The sequence below is a fragment of the Carcharhinus amblyrhynchos genome, unplaced genomic scaffold (genome assembly GCF_965287045.1).
Source record: "Carcharhinus amblyrhynchos unplaced genomic scaffold, sCarAmb.v2.hapA scaffold_841, whole genome shotgun sequence".
NCBI classification, from domain to species: Eukaryota; Metazoa; Chordata; class Chondrichthyes; order Carcharhiniformes; family Carcharhinidae; genus Carcharhinus; species Carcharhinus amblyrhynchos.
The window spans coordinates 16,810-36,144 of NW_027650581.1; the positions used below are offsets into that span (position 1 = coordinate 16,810).

Consider the following 19,335-nt stretch of genomic DNA (forward strand, 5'->3'; position numbering starts at 1 on the left):
TGAAGAAATTCCTCCTCAACTCAGTCCTAAATCTGCTCCCCCTTATTTTGAGGTTACGCCCCCTAGTTCTAGTTTCACCCGCCAGTGGAAACAACTTCCCTGCTTCTATCTTATCTATTCCCTTCATAATCTTATATGTTTCTATAAGATCTCCCCTCATTCTTCTGAATTCCAATGAGTATAGCCCCAGTCTACTCAGTCTCTCCTCATAAGCCAACCCTCTCAACTCCAGAATCAACCAAGTGAATCTCCTCTGCACCCCCTCCAGTGCCAGTATATCCTTTCTCAAGTAAGGAGACCAAAACTGTACACAATACTCCAGGTGTGGCCTCACCAGCACCTTATACAGCTGCAACATAATCTTGCTGTTTTTAAACTCCATCCCTCTAGCAGTGAAGGACAAAATTCCATTTGCCTTCTTAATTACCTGCTGTACCTGCAAACCAACTCCTTGAGATTCCTGCACAAGGACCAGGTCCCTCTGCATAGCAGCATGCTGCAACTTTTTACCATTTAAATAATAGTCCATTTTGCTGTTATTCCTACCCTTTACCGACGTTGTACTCCATTTGCCAGACCCTCGCCCACAAATGAGATTATCTCATTTAGACTATCTATATCCCTTTGCAGACTTTCAGCGTCCTCTGCACACTTTGCTCTTCCACCCATCTTAGTGTCATCAGCGAATTTTGACACACTACACTTGGTTCCCAATTCCAAATCATCTGTGTAAGTCGTAAACAATTGCGGTCCCAACACTGATCCCTGAGACACACCACTAGTCACTGATCGCTAACCAGAAAAATGCCCATTTACCTCCACTTCTTGCTCGCTATGCATGCGTGTGTGTGTGTGCAGGTTCCCATTTTTTTTCTCACTTAAGGGGCCAATGAGCACATTTTGAAAGATAAGTGTCTCACACACACATTAGTGTGACATCTGATGTAGGGAAAAATGGAAGACGTTTGAAGCCATTATTAAAGCATGCGTGCTTAGAAAACTCAGAAAAGTTAATCAGGCAGATGTGGTTTTGTGAAAAGGAAATTATGTTGAATCAATTTGTTGGAGTTCTTTTAAGAAGTAACATGCATTGTGGTTAAAGGGGAACCAGTGGATGTAATGTACTTTAATTTTCAGAAGATATTTGATAAGATGCCACATCAAAGTTATTGCAAAAATACAATCTCATTGTGTAGTGGATAACAAATTGGCATGGATAGACAATTGGCTCACTAGCAGGAAACAGAGTAGGCACAAATGGGTCATTTCCTGATTGGCAGGGTGTGATGTGTGGTGCGTCGCTGGGATCAGTTCTAGGACCCCAACTTTTTACAATTTATTTAAATGACTTGGATAAAGGGACTAATGGACGGGTTGTTAAATTTGCTGATGACACAAAGATAGGTAACAAAGTAAATTATGAAGAGGACATAAAGAAGCTACAGAGAGATACAGCGAGGTTTGGTGATTGGACGAAGGTCTGGCAAATAGAGAATAATATGGGAAAATGTGAACCCCTTCTTGATTCCTTGATTCCTTGATTCAGACTTCACTGCGCTGGGGCAGCAAGTTCCAAAATTCATCACCCTCTATGAGAAGTAGTTCCTCCTCATCTCAATTTTAAATCTCCCGCCTTTCAACCTTTATCTGTGACCTCTTGTTTGAGATTGCCCCGTAAGAGGAAGCATTTTGTCTACATTTACTTTATCAATCCCTTTTTAAAATTTTATGCACCTCGATCAAGTCGCTTCTCATCCTTCTAAACTCAGCAAGTATAAGACCAAACTGTTTAATCGCTCCTCATACGTCAATCCCTTCAATTCCAGAATCAATCTGGTGAACTTTGTCTGAACTGCCTCCAATGCCACCACAACCTTCCTCAAATAACTGTATTAAGATACACAGTTCATTGAAAGTGGCAACACAGGTGGAGAAGGTAGTCAAGAAGGCACACGGCATCCAAAAGAAAAAATGCTGGAAAATCTCAGGTCTGGCAGCATTTGTGGAGAGAAAAGAGCTGATGTTTCGAGTCCAGATGACCATTTGTCAAAGTTAAAAGGGATAGAAAGTGGGAGATATTTATACTGCAGAGGGAGGGAATGAAAGATGAGTCATAGCCACAGAAACCAGGGGAAAGGCTGCTAATGGCAGCTTATAGAGAAAATAAAGGGTGTGAAATGGCCAAACGGCAGAGAAACTGCAAGCTGTAACAGATGGAGATGTTGGGGAGGGAGGATAGGACAGAGAATGTAGAAAAAGGGACGTGGAGGAGGAAAGGTAAGGGGAAAGAATGGGGAGGAAGAAAATTAAGAAAGACAACAAAGAAATAAAAGGTAGAGAACAGTAAATTCTTTTAAATCATCTGAAGTTGTTGAACTTGATGTTGAGACTGGAAGGCTGTAAAGTGCCGAGCTGGAAGATGAGATGTTGTTCCTCCAGTTTGCATTGAGCTTCACTGGAACATTGCAGCAGACCAAGAACATGCTTACCTTTATCGATCAGGGCATTGAGTTTAAAAGTTGGCAAAATATGTTGCAACTTTAAAGAACCTTAGGTAGGCTGTACTTGGAATATAGTGTTCAATTCTGGTCACCAGAAGGATGTGGAGGATTTGGAAAAGGTACAGAAAAGATTTACCAGAATGTTGTCTGGTATGGAGGAGAGTTTGAAGAAATTTGGTTTGTTCTCACTGGAATGATGGGGGGCTGAGGGGAGACCTGATAGAAGTCTACAAGATTATGAGGGGCCTGGACACAGTAGATAGTCAGGAGCTTTTTCCCAGGGGTGGAAGAGTCAGTTGCTGGGGGGCACAGGTTAAGGTGTGAGGGCAAGGTTTAAAGGAGCTGTTCAAGGCAAGTTTTTTACTCAGAGGGTGGGTGGGTGCCTGGAACTCGCTGCTGGGGGTGGCAGTGGAAGCAAATATGATAGTGAGCTTTAAGGGGCTTCCGGACAAATACATGAATAGGGTGGGAATAGAGGGATATGGTCCCTGGAAGGGTAGGGGATTTTAGTTCAGTCGGGCAGCATGGTCGATGCAGGCTTGGAGGGCTGAAGGGCCTGTTCCTGTGCTGGAATTTTCTTTGTTCTTTGTTCTTAAACCCCATCTGCCAAATTTTGGTCCTTTCTCCTAGCCTGTTGATATCCATCTGTAAAATCTTTATATCCTCCTCACTGCCTGCTTTCCCACGTATTTTAGTGTTGTCTGCAGATTTCGCTATCTGTCCCTGCTTGCAGATAATTTATGTAGCTTGTAAACAGTTGAGGTCTGAGGACTAACCCCTGCGGCACCCCGCTAGTTACATTTCACCGCACCTACGCAAGGATATTTTGGCCTTGGAGGGAGTGCAGAGGAGGTTCACTAGGCTGATACCAGAGATGAGGAGGTTGGACTATGAAGAGAGATTGAATAGACTGGGCCTGTACCCGTTAGAGTTTAGAAGGATGAGGGGGGATCTTACAGAGACGTATAAGATAATGAAAGGGATGGATAGGGTAGAGATAGAGAGATTCTTCCCGCTCAGAAAGGATAGCAGGACTAGAGGGCACAGCCTCAAGATAAGGGGGGGGGGGGGCAGTTTAGAACGGAGTTGAGGAGGAACTTCTTCACTCAAAGGGTGGTGAATCTCTGGAATTCTGTGCCCGTTGAAGTGGTGGAGGCTACCTCACTAAATATATTTAAGTCACGGGTAGGTAGGTTTTTGACAGACAAGGGAATTAAGGGTTATGGGGAGAAAGCGGGAAAGTGGAACTGATCCACTTCAGATCAGCCATGATCTTATTGAATGGCGGGGCAGGCTCGAAGGGCTAGATGGCCTACTCCTGCTCTTACTTCTTATGTTCTTATTTCGCCAGAGACGGACCCGTTTATCCTGACCGTCTGCTTTCTGTCAGTCAGCCAATCCTCAATCCAACCCAGTACTCTACCTTCAATCCCTTGTGATCTCACCTTCTGGATCAGTCTTTTATGTGGCACCTTCTGGAACTCTAGGTATAGTACATCCACAGGTTCCCCACTATCCACCTTGCTGGTTATGTCCTCAAAGAACTCAAGCAAGTTTGTCAAGCATGGCTTTCCCTTCATAAAACCATTTTGACAATGGTGGATTGAGCTTTGTCTTTCCAAACACTCATTCATCTCCTCCTTAATGATTGATTCCAGCAACTTCCCCACCACAGAGGTCAAGCTAATCGACCAATAGTTTCCTACTTTTTGCCTCTCTCCCTTTTTGAATACAGGGCATCACACTGGCATGTTTCCAATCCACCGGGATCTTACCAGAATCCAAGGAATTTTGGAATATCACAACCAATCCGTCCACTATCTCTGCTGCCACCTCCTTTAATACCCTAAGGTGCAGGCCATCAGGTCCCGGAGACTTATCTGCCTTTAATCCCATTAGTTATTCAATAGCTTCTCCGCAGTGATGGTTATTGCACCAAGTTCTTTCCTCAGGCCTGTATAATTAGCTCTTCCCAATGCTGAAACTCTAGCAAGGCACTCTGTCTTCTCTCGCTCAATCTGAATCTGAAACTGTGATCACTCTCTCCAAAAGGATCTCTAACAACAAGACTATTTATCAACCTTTTCATTACATAATACTAAATCTAAAATAGCCTGCTCCCTGGTTAGTTCCGTAATGTATTGCTCTCAGAAACAGTCCCTCATACATTCTCTGAAATCTCCCTCGAGGCTGCCTTTGCAATGTGATTGGTCCAGTCAATGTGCATGTTAAAATCACCCATGATTATCTATGCCCTTCTCACAAGCTCTCATTATTTCTTGGTTTATACTGTGCCTCACTGTGACAGTATTGCTCTGGGGCTGTAAATTACTCTGATGTTACTTCCTTAGTTTTTTATTTCCACCCAGATTGATTTAACATGTTGGCCCTTAGTGTCAGTTTCATTTCTTAATACAGACTTGATGTCATCTTTAACCAATAAAGTAATTCCACCTCCTGTTCCAGCCAGTCTATCCTTCTGGAATACTGACTGCCCTTGGACATTCAACTCCTGATCCTCCTGTAACCAAGTTTCAGTAATCTCCACCAAATCATACCCATTTGACTCTACTTGTGCTGTCAGCTCATTCCAAATACTGCGTGCATTTGGGTACAGAGTTTTTAAATATGTCCGACTGGTTTGTCTTCCCCTTGCAGGATTTTCTTGTGCACTACACTTTTCACCCATTTTGATCTCATTTTCTAATCTTTGGTGATTGTTAGACTGGCCCTTCCTGTTCATCCTATTTTATTTATCAGTATCACATGTAGGCTTACTGTGAAAATCCCCTAGTCGCCACACTGCAGCGCCTGTTCTTATACACTGAGGGAGAATTTAGAATGGCCAATTCATCTAACCAGCACATCTTTCGGACTGTGGGAAGAAACCAGAGTATCCCGAGGAAAACCACGCAGACATGGGGAGAATGTGCAGACTTTGCACAGTGACCCGAGTCAGGAATTGAACCCAGGTCTCTGGCGCTGTGAGGCAGCAGCACTAGCCACCATGCCCCTCCCACTAACCTTTATCTTCTCTTCACATTCTGACCTGATGCTTTGGTTCCCATTTACCTGTTTGCTTGGAAGAATAAAAAAGAAGCTTATTGTCTAAATGGTGGAAGATTACAGAGCTCTGAGATGCAGAGGGATCTGGGAGTTCTAGTGCATGAATCTCAACAGGTTAGTATGCAGGTACAGCAAGTAATTAGGAAAGCTAACAAAACGTTATTATTTATTGCAAGAGGAACTGAATACAAAAGAGAAGAGGTTCTGCTTCAGTTGTACAGGGCTTTGATGAGAACACATCTGGAGTTTTGTGTACTGTATTGGTCTCTTTATTTAAATAAATGCATTGGAAGTTGTTCAGAGAAGGTTTATCAAACCAATACCAGGAATGGGTGGATTGCCTTGTGATGAAAGATTGGACACAGGCTGGGCTTGTATCCACTGGAATTTAGAAGATTAAAAGGCAACTTGATTGAAAGCTTTAAGATCCTGAGGAGTATTGACAGGATGGATGTCCCTCTTCTGGGAGAATCTGGAACTTGGGAGTCACTGTTTAGATTTAAGGGGTGGCCCATTTAAGACAGAGATGAGGAGAATTTCTTTCTCTGCGAGGGTTGAGTCTCTGGAACTCTCTTCCTAGAAAGGCTGTGGAAACAGAGTCTGTGAATATTTATAAGACAGAGCGAGATAGCTTGCTGATTATCAGGGATAAGTGGGAATGTGGGGTTGGGGTTACAGTCAGGACAGCTGTGAACGGCAGAGCAGTTGGAGGAGGTTCTTATTTACATGTTCTTACTCTCACATCCTCCGGCAGTGTGACCTTCACCTGGGCAGCATCCCTCTCCCCCTGTGTTACCCCACCCCCACAGCCCCTCTCCCCCTGTGTTATCCCACCCCCACAGCCCCTCTCCCCGTGTTACCCCACCCCCACAGCCCCTCTCCCCCTGTGTTACCCCACCCCCACAGCCTCTCTCTCCCCCTGTGTTACCCCACCCCCACAGCCTCTCTCTCCCCCTGTGTTACCCCACCCCCACAGCCTCTCTCCCCCTGTGTTACCCCACCCCCACAGCCCCTCTCCCCCTGTGTTACCCCACCCCCACAGCCTCTCTCTCCCCCTGTGTTACCCCACCCCCACAGCCTCTCTCCCCCTGTGTTACCCCACCCCCACAGCCTCTCTCCCCCTGTGTTACCCCACCCCCACAGCCTCTCTCTCCCCTCCCACCTTGCACCCACAGCCCCTCTCTCCCCCATCCCCCACATCCCCCCCCACAGTCTCTCTGGTGAGCCTATCAGCTGTGGGAGAGCAGTGGCCTGCGATTGGGGGAGCAGAATGCTTGGCTGTGATTTGGAACTGTGGCTCTGGGGCCTCAGTCTGGCCCCAAGGCTCCACGTTGAACTAGTCTGTTCCGCGTGGTAGTTTTGGAAGGAGCTGCCTAAGGAGCTTTCCTGCAGTGCTGCTTGAAGGGGTCACCCTGCATTTGTGCTGGAGGAATGAATGTTTGTGGGTGGATTGAGCATCTTCAGTGCCATTGGAGAGTATTCCATCACACTCCTGACTTGTGCTTTGTAGATGATGGACAGGTTTAGGGAGTCAGGAAATGAGTTACTCACCATTGGAATCCCAGCCTTTGACCTGCTCTGGTAGCCACAGTATTTATATGGCTAGTTCAGCTCTGTCTCTGGTCAGTGTTAACCCCCAGGATGTTGATAGTGGAAATTCAGTGATGGTAATGCCATTGAATGTCAAAGGGTGACGGTTAGATCCTGTTTTGTTGGAGATGATAATTGCCCAGCACTCGTGTGGTGTACATGTTAGTATCATATCATAGAATCTCTACAGTGCAGAAGGAGGTCATTCAGCCCACTGAGCCTGTCCTGATAGAATCTCACCCAGCCCCATCCCCGAAACCTCTGCTAGTACCCCTAACACTAAGGGGCAATTTAACATGGCCAATCCTCCTAACCTGCACACCTTTGGACTGCTGCTTGCTACTTTCCAGCCCAAACATGAATGTTGCCCAGATCTCGCTGCATTTGGGCACAGACTGCTTCAGTATCTGAGGAGTTGCGAATGGTGCTGAACATTGTGCAATCATCAATGGACATCCCCACTTCTGACCGTATGATGGAGGGAAGGTCATTGATGAAGTAGCTGAAGATGGTTGGGTCTAGGCACTATCCTGAGGGACTCACACATCAGTCCTTGATGTCAAGGGCTGTCACTCCCACCTCACCTCTGGAGTTCAGCTCTTTTGTCCATGTTTGAACCAAGGCTATAATGAGATCAGTGACCCCGGCGAAACCCAAACTGGGTGTCACTGAGCAGATGCTGCTTGATAGCACTGTCGATGACCCCTTCCATCACTTCACTGGGGAAGAGCTGGCATGGTGGCACAGTGGTTAGCACTGCTGCCTCACAGCGCCAGGGACCTGGGTTCAGTTCTAGTCTCGGGTCACTGTCTGTGCAGAGTTTGCATGTTTTCCCCGTGTCTGTATGGGTTTCCTCCCACGCTCCAAAGATTGCGGGTTAGGTTGATTGGCCATGATAATTGCCCCTTAGTGTAAGGGGGTTTAGCAGGGTAAATATGTGGGGTTACAGGGATGGGACCTGGGTGGGATTGTCACTGGTGTAGGCTCGTTGGGCTGAAAGGCCTCCTTCTGCACTGTAGATTCTGTGATGATTGAGAGTAGACTGATGGGCTGGATTTGTTCTGCTCTCTGTGGTATCCTGACAGCGTTATCCAATATTTCCAGCAACTTCTGATTTCACATGGAGTGAATCGAATTGGCAGTTGAGATGCTGGGGACCACAGGAAGAGGCCGAGATGGATCATCCACTCGGTACTTCTCATTGGAGATCGCTGTGAATGCTTCAGCCTTATCCTTTGCACTGATGTGCTGGGCTCCTCCCTTATTGAGGATGGGGATATTTGTGGAGCCTCCTCTCCCAGTGAGTTGTTTAGCTGTCCGCCACCATTCAGGGCTGGATGTGACAGGACTACAGAGCTTAGATTGGATCTGTTTATCCTGTGAGTGTGCCATTGCAATGTTTTGGTACAAATAGCCCAATGTGGGAGCGGGGTTGGGTGCATTGATTTTCTGTGAGAGTCTGAGTTTATCAATGTCCCACACTCATGCTGCCTTTGTTCCAAATGCTTCCTTTGCAGCTTTTCATGCAACGCCGAATATGTATAAACGGAAAAATAAAGAGATATTGGTGGAGACGACACCTTGTGGCAGGGACTGCTTCATGTTGCTGGTGAGGCAAGATTCTGTTTTACACCCTGGGAGTTAATGTGAACAAGTGGATTGGCCACACAGCAAAGTCACCGTCCATCCTATCAGGATTCACTGAGCCAGTCACTCCATAGTCACGTGGGGTCATCCTATCCAGGCAGTTAGTGCTTTGTGACGAGTAGGGGAGAGGGGCGGGAGACTCGAGGAGATGTACAGGAAGAGGAGAGGGGGGGCATAGGGAGAGGAGGAAGAGATGAGAAGGAGAGATGGGGATGAGTGAGGAAAGAAAGGAGGAAGGGACAGGTAGAGAGAGATGTGGAGAGAAGTGAAGTGAAGGGGAGAGGCAGAAAGATGAGAGGGGAGGAGAAGAAGGAGGGAGATTGGAGAGAAGCGGAGATGAGGAGAGAGGGAGAGGGAAGGAGGGGCTTTAATATTGGAGCTCTCTGTCCTGTTGTGTTTGCTGAGTTGTGGTGGATACTGATTCTAACTTGTTTCTGATCTCGGAGACAGGATGGAGCCAAGGAGTTTTCTGCCTCTCTGTCCACCATTCAGAATAAAACACGGGCAAAACGAAGCATTGGACGTCGCAGGAAACATCACCATGGTAACGTGAACCAGCCCAGCAGCTCCTCCCTTGCAGTCAGTGAGATGAAAGATGGTGATAGTGACAGAGAATGTAGCGGCGAAAACTCTCAGAGTTTTTCAGGTAAGTCATCAATCCCATCGACCCTGCACTCAGGATCTGAACTCAGTGGTCAGATTCCACCCTGTAACTCGATCAATGTTTGCGTTGCAGATTTGTCAGAGGGCAGTTCTCGGAGTCAAACACCAGTCAAACTGAAACCATTAGCAGGACCATGTGAGGCAGATGATGTCTGTGAGGCCCCCGGCCAGGGCGAGGCCCCCGGCCAGGGCGAGGCCCCTGAATTGGATGAGTACGGTGCAATGTCAGAGCAGATGCCCTGGAGCAGTGCTGAGGAATCCCTCTTCCGCGTGCTACACGGAACCTATTTCAACAACTTCTGTGCCATTGCCAGACTGATCCAAAGCAAGAGCTGTCGACAGGTGAGCAGAATGTTTCCCGAGCTGTTGCTGAGGTGTGGTATAGAGTGCAGCAGCAATATGATGGGAAGTTGTGGATTTAGTGCAGAGACAAAGATGCTGCTTTCAATACTGACAATGGTTTGTGCAGTAAATATTGAAAATTGTGTTTTATGCTTATTGCAAGTTAATGTGTTAAAATTCAAGTTAATACAGACAGAAAAGTATTTATAATGAGTCCAGGTTGGGGTATGGTCAAGCAGGAGGTGTCTGGACTTCAGTGAATAGTGGGGTTGTCCAGGGGGAACCGTACCTGCACTCAGTATCACTATCACGAATCTCTCTGACTCACAGCCACTGGAGCCAGTGAAAGCTGGACAGACTCCGACACATGAAGGACGGGCAGGAGTTTCTGGACAGTTTGGTCAGATGTTGGTAACATCCGGAAGGAGGCTGCAGGTACAGGTTACAGGTTCAGGGATGGTGTGACCGGTAGCGTACAGGTGAGAACTACAGAAACTGATCCTAAACCACAGGTTAGAGAAGGGAAGGGAATGTGATGGCCCAGTGGTATTATCACTAGACTATTCATCCAGAAAGCTCTGGGAATCCTGGGTTCCAATCCCACCACGGCAGATAGTGATATTAGAATTCAGTAAGTATCACTGGAATGAAGGATCTACTGGTGACCATGAAACCATTATCGATTATCAAAGGAACATTTATTCCTTTATAAGCAAAGAGAGTTCCATTCAGTGTGTTGCCCCCCTAGTGAAAGTGAAAGACTTTTTTTTAATGTGTTTATTGAAGATTTTCTTACATTTTATATAGCAAACAAACACAGATACAGATCGATACAGTGCTCATAAGAACATAAGAAATAGGAGCAGGAGTAGACCATCTAGCCCCTCGAGCCTGCCCCGCCATTCAATAAGATCATGGCTGATCTGAAGTGGATCAGTTCCACTTTCCCACTTTCTCCCCATAACCCTTAATTCCTTGTCTGCCAAAAACCTATCTACCCATGACTTATATATATTCAACGAGGTAGCCTCCACCACTTCAACGGGCAGAGAATTCCAGAGATTCACCACCCTTTGAGTGAAGAAGTTCCTCCTCAACTCCATCCTAAACTGCCCGCCACCCCCCCGCCCCCTTATCTTGAGGCTGTGCCCTCTAGTCCTGCTGTCCTTTCTGAGCAGGAAGAATCTCTCTACCTCTACCCTATCCATCCCCTTCATTATCTTATAAGTCTCTATAAGATCCCCCCTCAGCCTTCTAAACTCTAACAAGTACAGACCCAGTCTATTTAGTCTCTCTTCATAGTCTAACCCCCTCATCTCTGGTATCAGCCTAGTGAATCTCCTCTGCACTCCCTCCAAGGCCAAAATATCCTTGCGCAAGTGCAGCGACCAAAACTGCACACAGTACTCCAGCTGCGGCCTCACCAGTGCCCTGTACAGTTGCAGCAAGACCTCCCTGCTTTTATATTCTATCCCCCTCGCTATAAAGGCCAGCATCCCATTCAACTTCTTGATCACCTGCTGCACCTGCAGACTGGGTTTTTGTGACTCATGCACAAGGACCCCCAGGTCCCTCTGCACCGTAGCATGCTGCAGCTTTTCACCCTTTAAATAATAATCCCTCCTACTATTATTTCTATCAAAGTGGATAACCTCACACTTGCTAACATTATACTCCATCTGCTAGGTCCTCGCCCACTCACTCAGCCTATCCAGATCCCTCTGCAGACTTTCCACACCCTCCACACAATTTGCTTTCCACCCATCTTTGTGTCATCAGCAAATTTCGTCACCCTACACTCAGCCCCCTCCCTCAGATCATCTATATAAATGGTAAATAGCTGAGGCCCCAGCACCGATCCCTGCAGCACTCCACTAGTCACCAACTTCCAACCAGAATAGCACCCATTGATACCAACTCCCTGCTTCCTATTAGACAACCAATCCTCTATCCACGCTAACACCTTACCCCCAACTCCGCGCATCCTAACCTTCTGTAGCAACCTTTTGTGAGGCACCTTATCGAACGCCTTTTGGAAATCTAAAAACACCACATCCACCAGTTCCCCTCTGTCTACCGCACTAGTCACATCCTCATAGAAATCCAATAAATTCGTTAAACACGACTTCCCCTTCACAAATCCATACTGCGTCTGCTTGATCAAACCGTTCTCTTCTAGGTGTCTCGCTATTTCTTCTTTGATGACAGGTTCTAGCATTTTTCCAACTACAGATGTTAAACTAACCGGCCTATAATTCCCTGCCTTTTGTCTGCTTCCTTTTTTAAACAGTAGCGTAACATTAGCCGTTTTCCAATCTTCCGGCACTTCCCCGGAGTCTAGCGAATTTTGATAAATAATTAATGAGGCATCTGCTATCGCCTCAGCCATTTCTTTCAGAACCCTGGGATGCATTCCATCCGGTCCCGGGGACTTGTCCACCTTCAGTCCTGTTCGTCTACCAGGCACTACCTCTCTAGTGACAATAATTGCATTAAGGACCTCATTTCCTACCATCCCTCTATCTTTAATATTCGGTAAGCTATTTGTGTCCTCCTCTGTGAAGACCGACACAAAAAACTTATTTAAAGCCTCAGCCATTTCCTCGTTACTCACTGCTAAAACCCCCCTCTTGTCCTCCAAGGGTCCAACATTCACTCTAGCCAATCTCCTTTCTATATTTATAAAAACTTGTGTACATTGTCATGTGTACATTCCAACACGACTGGGCACAGGGTGGCCAGAGAACAAGTACCTGGTACCCCTAGCACACACTCTGCCTGAGTTCTGTCTAATTGCACTAGTAGTGATGGTAATAATATAAAAACAAAAAGACAGGGGAATGCCACTGGAGAACCAACTGAGCGCGCAAGCAGCCCAGGCTACAAACTAGTGAGCAGAGAAAGGAAAGAGAGTCAGCGAAAGAGAGAGAAGAAAGAGAGTGAGAGGGAGAAGAGAGAAGTTCTCATGTTGGTCCCCATGCCTTAGCAGGATGGGTAGGTGTACTCAGGTCAACGGCCAGGGTGCGTCCACCAATTGGGGAAGGGGGTTTCTGTGGGAGCACCTGGAGTCCTGGGGCTATCGGGTATCAACTCACTCAGCTCCAACTGCACCATCCCAACAGGCGCTCTAAATGGTTGCCAGGTGTTATAGAACCTAGCAGTGGACCCATGTAGCACGCACCTCATCTTCTCCAGCTTAATGGTATCTATCACCTCCTTCACCCACTGTGAATGTGTTGGGGGTGCACCTGATTTCCTAAACAGGATTAGACGTCTTGCCAGGAGTGTAGTGAAAGCTACAAAATCTGCTTATAATTTCGGCAGCAGCAGATTTAAAGGCACAACCTCAAACAGGGCAGCCTGGGGGAATGCACTTATGTCCTGATCTAGCGTTGTCGCAGTCATCTCAAATATTGATGTCCAGTAGTTATACAGTGATGAGCAAGCCCAGAGGGTGGTGGGAGCTTGCTGGCACCGTACACAAGTGGGGCTTGTGTCTGGTACATTCTAGAGAGTCTAAACCTATTTAGCTATGCTCCTTCACAGAACATAGCTAAATAGGTTTAGACTCTCTAGAATGTACCACTCCTTCACATATTGTATCACACCCAGCTCGGCACATATTGAGGAGCTTGAAAAGAGAGAGGGAGGGGACCCCATTGCTGTGATCCATATTTAGATGAATAATATTGGGAAGAGTCAACAAAGAACCTTTGTTTCAGGAACTAGGAGCAAAAATTAAGGAACAGGCCAGGACCGTGGCACAGTGGTTAGCACTGCTGCCTCACAGCACCAGGGATCTGGGATCAATCCCAGCAGCACTGTGGCACAGTGGTGAGCACTGCTGCCTCACAGCACCAGGGATCTGGGTTCAATTTCCAGCTCGGGTCCCTGTCTGTGGAGTCTGCACGTTCTCCCCATGTCTGTGTGGGATTCCTCCAGGTGCTCCAGTTTCCTCCCACACTCCAAAGATGTGCTGGTTAGGTGGATTGGTCATGCTAAATTGCCACTTACTGTCAGGAGAATTAGCAGGCTAAATAAATGGGGTTATGGGGATGGGTGTGATTGTTGTCGGTGCAGTCTTGATGGACTGAATGGCCTCCTCCTGCACTGTAAGAATTCTATGATTCTCTGACCTGAAGGGTTTTAAAATCTGGATTTTTAGACTGGCAGTGTACATATTGACAGTAAGAAGTCTGACAACACCAGGTTTAAGCTATACATCTTCACCTGTGACACCTGATGAAGGGCAAACCCCGAAAACTTGGGAGTTTAAATCCAACCAATTTATTTGATAGTAAACTTACAGCGCTCACCCGGCTAGTTACTGACGGATAAACAGCGCTCACCCGGCTAGTTACTGACGGATAAACAGCGCTCACCCGGCTAGTTACTGACGGATAAACAGCGCTCACCCGGCTAGTTACTGACGGATAAACAGCGCCCACCCGGCTAGTTACTGACGGATAAACAGCGCTCACCTGGCTAGTTACTGACGGATAAACAGCGCTCACCCGGCTAGTTACTGACGGATAAACAGCGCTCACCCGGCTAGTTACTGACGGATAAACAGCGCTCACCCGGCTAGTTACTGACGGATAAACAGCGCTCACCCGGCTAGTTACTGACGGATAAACAGCGCTCACCCGGCTAGTTACTGACGGATAAACAGCACTCACCCGGCTAGTTACTGACGGATAAACAGCACTCACCCGGCTAGTTACTGATGGATAAACAGCACTCACCCGGCTAGTTACTGATCGACAAGGAGTGTTTACCAAGTTAGTTACTGGTTAATAGAATGTTTTTGTGTGACCGAATACCGAGAGGTCTCTGCATTGTCAGATTATCTGTTTTAAGACCCAGGTTTTTTTTTGCTTTATTCATTCAATGTTCTGCAGTATTCACACAGCAATATTGGAAATCTATAACTTTCTTGCCTGACAGCCTGAGAACACTGGGCTTCAGTCTGACTTTTCAGCTCAGGGCAGAGATGTAATTGTGTGTGTGGGAAATGGAACGCAGAGTTCTGATTTTGGGCAGTGATAGGTGGAGCTTTAAGCAGTTGAGTGATGTCCTCCTGTATTGATGGCCCTGGCTGTGATACAGTGTCTTCCCTGTCACCTTCCCAGGTGTACGAGTTTGCAGTGAGAGAATCGTTAATCATTCACAAAGTGCCGACTGATGACCAGGTCCTGTCCCCACCCAAAAAAAAGAGAAAACACAGGTTAGTGTGTGCAGGTAATCAGGGGTGGGATGGGGGGATTGATCGGGTGGGGGTTGAGTGGGTGGCGGTGGGGTGAGGATGAATGAAAGGGAGTGTGGGGGTGAGGGAGGGGAGTGGGGACAGTTTTGCAGGAGGCCCTGGGTGGAGAATATGAATAGAATTGGGGGGTGTGAGGCGGTGGTTCCGGTTTGCACAAGAAGCAGTCGGAGAATGCAGTGAACAGTCAGCCCCTCGATCTAAATACAACCAAACATTACCTTCAACTCCACCTTCCGGCTCCATCCCATAACCTTTGATTTCTGAAGTCTCCAAATGCTATTGCCCGGTCTGTAATAAACTCTCTGAGTGGGTGTGCCCAGAGAATTCCAAAAATTCACAACTCTCTGCGGAAGAAATGTGATTCACCCTGAAACTCTGTCACCAGTTCAAACCCTGTCGCCTGAGAATACAACCTGTCCACATCGATTCTGTCAAACCGTCCTCAGAATGTTTCATTGTGATCACGTTGTAATAAACTCACAACATCAGATTAAAGTCCAACAGGTTTATATGGTAGCTACCAAATAAACCTATTGGACTTTAACCTGGTGTTGTGAGACTACTTACTGTGTCCACCCCAGTCCAACGCCAGCAACTCCACATCAAGTCTTTGTAATAATCTCCAGGGAATACTGGCTCACCTTATTCAGTGCTCACTGACAGGACAATCCCCTCAATCACCCCAGCAATCAGCCAGTTGCATTTTGCTTGCTCCCTCTTTGAGGTAAGTGCCTCCTTTCTTTGGGATGGATAAGCTGCACAGCTGCTCCAGGTGTTACCTCAACACGAACGGAGAAATCGTTGTAAGGCTTTCTTTACTATTATCCTTTTGTAAGAAAGACTCTCCTGACGTTAGCTTTCCTAGTTACACACTGTACCTGTGTATTGCCTTCCTGTCATTTGTGTACAGGGTATCCGAGTTCCTCTCAAGCAATAGCCAGGACAAACATGCTTCCTGTAACTACCCTATCACACCCTGTAGAATTTTGTACATTTCAAGGAGATCACCTCTCCTTCTTTTGAACTCTTAAGAATCCAGGCCAAGTCTCCTCAATCTATCCTCAAAGGACAATCTTGCCACCCCAGGGATTAGGCTGATGAACCTCCACTGCACTCATTCTTTGGCCAGTATTTCCTTCCTTTGGCAAGGAGACCAAACCTTCACACAATACTCCAGAAGTGGTCTCACCAGGGCACTATACAATCGTAGCAGCTACATTCAAATCTCCTTGCAATAACGCCTAACATACTGTTTTCCTAATTGCTTACTGCATCTGCGTGTTAGCTTTCAGCACCTTATGAACAAGGAGACCCATGTCCCTTTGAACATCAACATTTCCCAATCTCTCCCCAGTTCTGTTTTTCATACAAATTGGATAACTTCAATTTTTATAATCCATCTGTCGTGGTCTTGTCCATTCACTCAACCTCACACTTTGCATCCTCCTCGCAACTCACAACTCACATTCCCACCTAGTTTTGTGTCACAGGAAACTTGGAAATATTACATATGGTCCCCAATTTGGATTGTGAATAGCTGGGATTCGAGCATTGATCCTTGCTGTATCCCGCTCGTCACAGCCTCCCAACCTAATAATGATCTGTACATCCTGACTCTGTTTTCTGACCATTTAGGAATCCTGTTGTCAATGCCAGGACATTTCCCCCAATTCCATTCTCTTCACTAATCTCCTGTGTGGGACCCTATTGAAAGTTTTCTGAAAATCTGAACATGCCACAGTTCTTCCTCATTTATTCTGCTGGTATCATCCTCAAAAACTTCCAACAGGTTTGTCAAACATGATTTCCCTTTCACAAACCCATGTTGACTCTGCCCAATCTCACCATTATTTTCAAAGTGCCAATTATCACAACCTTCAGAATAGATTTGAGCATTTTCCTTACTGAAGAAAGAGACATTTCTGTCAAAGCTTCTCATCTGGCACTCATCAGAATAGTTCACAAGAATACCAATATTAAAGGAAAATTAAATTTATCCTGTTTGAGAAGTGATTGCTGATTCGCAAGTGGACTCTGATTGGTAGAGTCGTTGCCATGGAGAATACACCAGTTGATGGTGACTGACAATTAATTGCCAAGCATTGTTTGAAATTTTGACCAGGCAGCTTGACTCTGATCGGTTGAGGCATTGCTCTGAGGAATGAGTCAGTGAATGGATCTCCCTTATTTTACATTGAACAGTACAGCACAGGAACAGGTCCTTCGACCCACAATGTTACGCCAAACATGATGCCAAATTAAACAAATCCCTTTTGTCTGCCCTAGGTCCAGATCTCTCTATTCCTTGTATATTCACGCGCTTATCTAAAAGTTCCTTAAACACCCTTATCGTATCTGTCTCTATTGCCACCCCGGCAGTGTGTTCCAGACACTTATCACTCTGTGTAAAAAAAAACCTGCCCCTCACATTTCCTTTGCATTTTCCCCCTTTCACTTTAAGTACATGCCTCCTAGTATTTGACATTTCAGCTCTGGGAAAGAGATTCTGACTGTCAACTATATCTATGATGTGGATGTGCCGGCGTTGGACTGGGGTAAACACAGTAAAAAGTCTGACAACACCAGGTTTTAGTCCAACCGATTTATTTGATAGCAGACTCACTAGCTTTCGAGGGGATTCCCTCTTCTTCAGGTGAATGGAGAGTTCTGGCCTCAGACAAAGCATCAGACAGAGGCCAGAACTCTCCATTCACCTGAAGAAGAGGGAGTCCCCTTGAAAGCTTGTGAGTTTACTATCAAATAAATCGGTTGGACTAAAACCTGGTGTTGTCAGACTTTTAACTATATCTATGCCCCTCATAATTTTGTAGATTTCTATATGGTCTCCCCTCAGCCCTCGCCGCTCCAGTCTCCTTATAACTCATACTATCTAGTCCAAACAGCATGCTGGTTAACTTCTTTTGCACCCTTTCCAAAGCCTCCACATCCTTCCTGTAATGTGGTGATCAGAATTGAATGCAATACTCTGAAGTGCAGCCTAAGCAAAGTTTTATAAAGTTGCAACATGACTTCCTGACTCTTGTACTCAGTGCCCCGACCAATAAAAGAAATCATGCCCTATGCCTTCTTTACCATCCTATCTACTTATGCTGTCACTTTCAGGAAGCTATGGACTTGAACCCCAAAATTCCTGCATATGTCAGTACTGTTCAGGGTCCTGCCATTAACTGTATACTTACCCTTAACATTTGATCTCCCGAAGTACAGCACTTCACACTTGTCCAGGTTAAACTCCATCTGTTATTTCTCTGCCCAAAACCTTTTATACTATCCACAACTCCAATTATCTTTGTGCCCTTTGCAAATTTACTAACCCGTCCAAATACATTTTCATCCAAGTCATTTGTATACATCACAAACAGTTTAGTTGAAACAGGGACATTATGTGTACATGTTCTTTCTGTCTGCAAGTAACAGGCCTCTGTGTATATATATGTAACTTCCAGTACGCACACATGTGCCACATTGAAAGCATGATTGACAATTTGAAATTGGTTGTCAGTGTAATTCCTAGCACGCTGAAGACTGTTTAGCAAATGTTGTCCAATCACAGAATTATGAGTAATGTTGGACGCTGTGTTTTGCACGGACTAGTTGGGTACGGTCTGCACCTTGTCCATTGCGAACAGCAGAAAGAACATGCTGTTTGATATGATGCCATATTCTTTGAGATGTATGGCCTATATACCTAGCATCACACTGGCACTGAAATTCATATACCCATATTATTCATTTGTGTGATAGTAAGGAAGTAGATTTGATCTAAACTGTCTGAATTTTGGAAGAATGACAGGTGATCTCATTCAAACAAACAAGATTCAGAAAGGGTTTTAAAGGATAGAAACATAAACAGAAAATGCTGAAAAATCTCATCAGGTCTGATAGTGTCTGTGGAGAGAGAATAGAGCCAAGGTTTCAAATCTAGAACATAAGAACATAAGAAATAGGAGCAGGAGTAGGCCATCTAGCCCTTTGAGCCTGCCCCGCCATTCAATAAGATCATGGCTGATCTGTCGTGGCTCAGTTCCACTTTCCCGCCCTCTCCCCATAACCCTTAATCCCCTCTCTTATCAAAAACCCATCAACCCGCGTCTTAAAAATATTTAGCAAGGCAGCCTCCACCACTTCAACGGGCAGAGAATTCCAGAGATTCACCACCCTTTGAGTGAAGAAGTTCCTCCTCAACTCCGTTCTAAACCGCCCCCCCCTTTATCTTGAGGCTGTGCCCCCTAGTCCTAC

The 19,335-nt window shown here is 46.0% G+C and overlaps 1 protein-coding gene across 1 annotated transcript in view; it reads left to right on the forward strand.

Annotated features, from left to right (window-relative positions):
• LOC145340205 (histone-lysine N-methyltransferase EZH2-like) overlaps positions 1-19,335 on the forward strand; it is a gene marked incomplete at both ends in the record, with an annotated part of 55,122 nt that overhangs the window by 16,747 nt on the left and 19,040 nt on the right. Inside the window, 4 exons of the mRNA XM_080184634.1 lie at positions 8,675-8,766; positions 9,255-9,450; positions 9,541-9,809; positions 14,942-15,036. Coding sequence (XP_080040760.1) covers positions 8,675-8,766; positions 9,255-9,450; positions 9,541-9,809; positions 14,942-15,036 — 652 coding nt within the window. The remainder of the gene's footprint in view (positions 1-8,674; positions 8,767-9,254; positions 9,451-9,540; positions 9,810-14,941; positions 15,037-19,335) is intronic.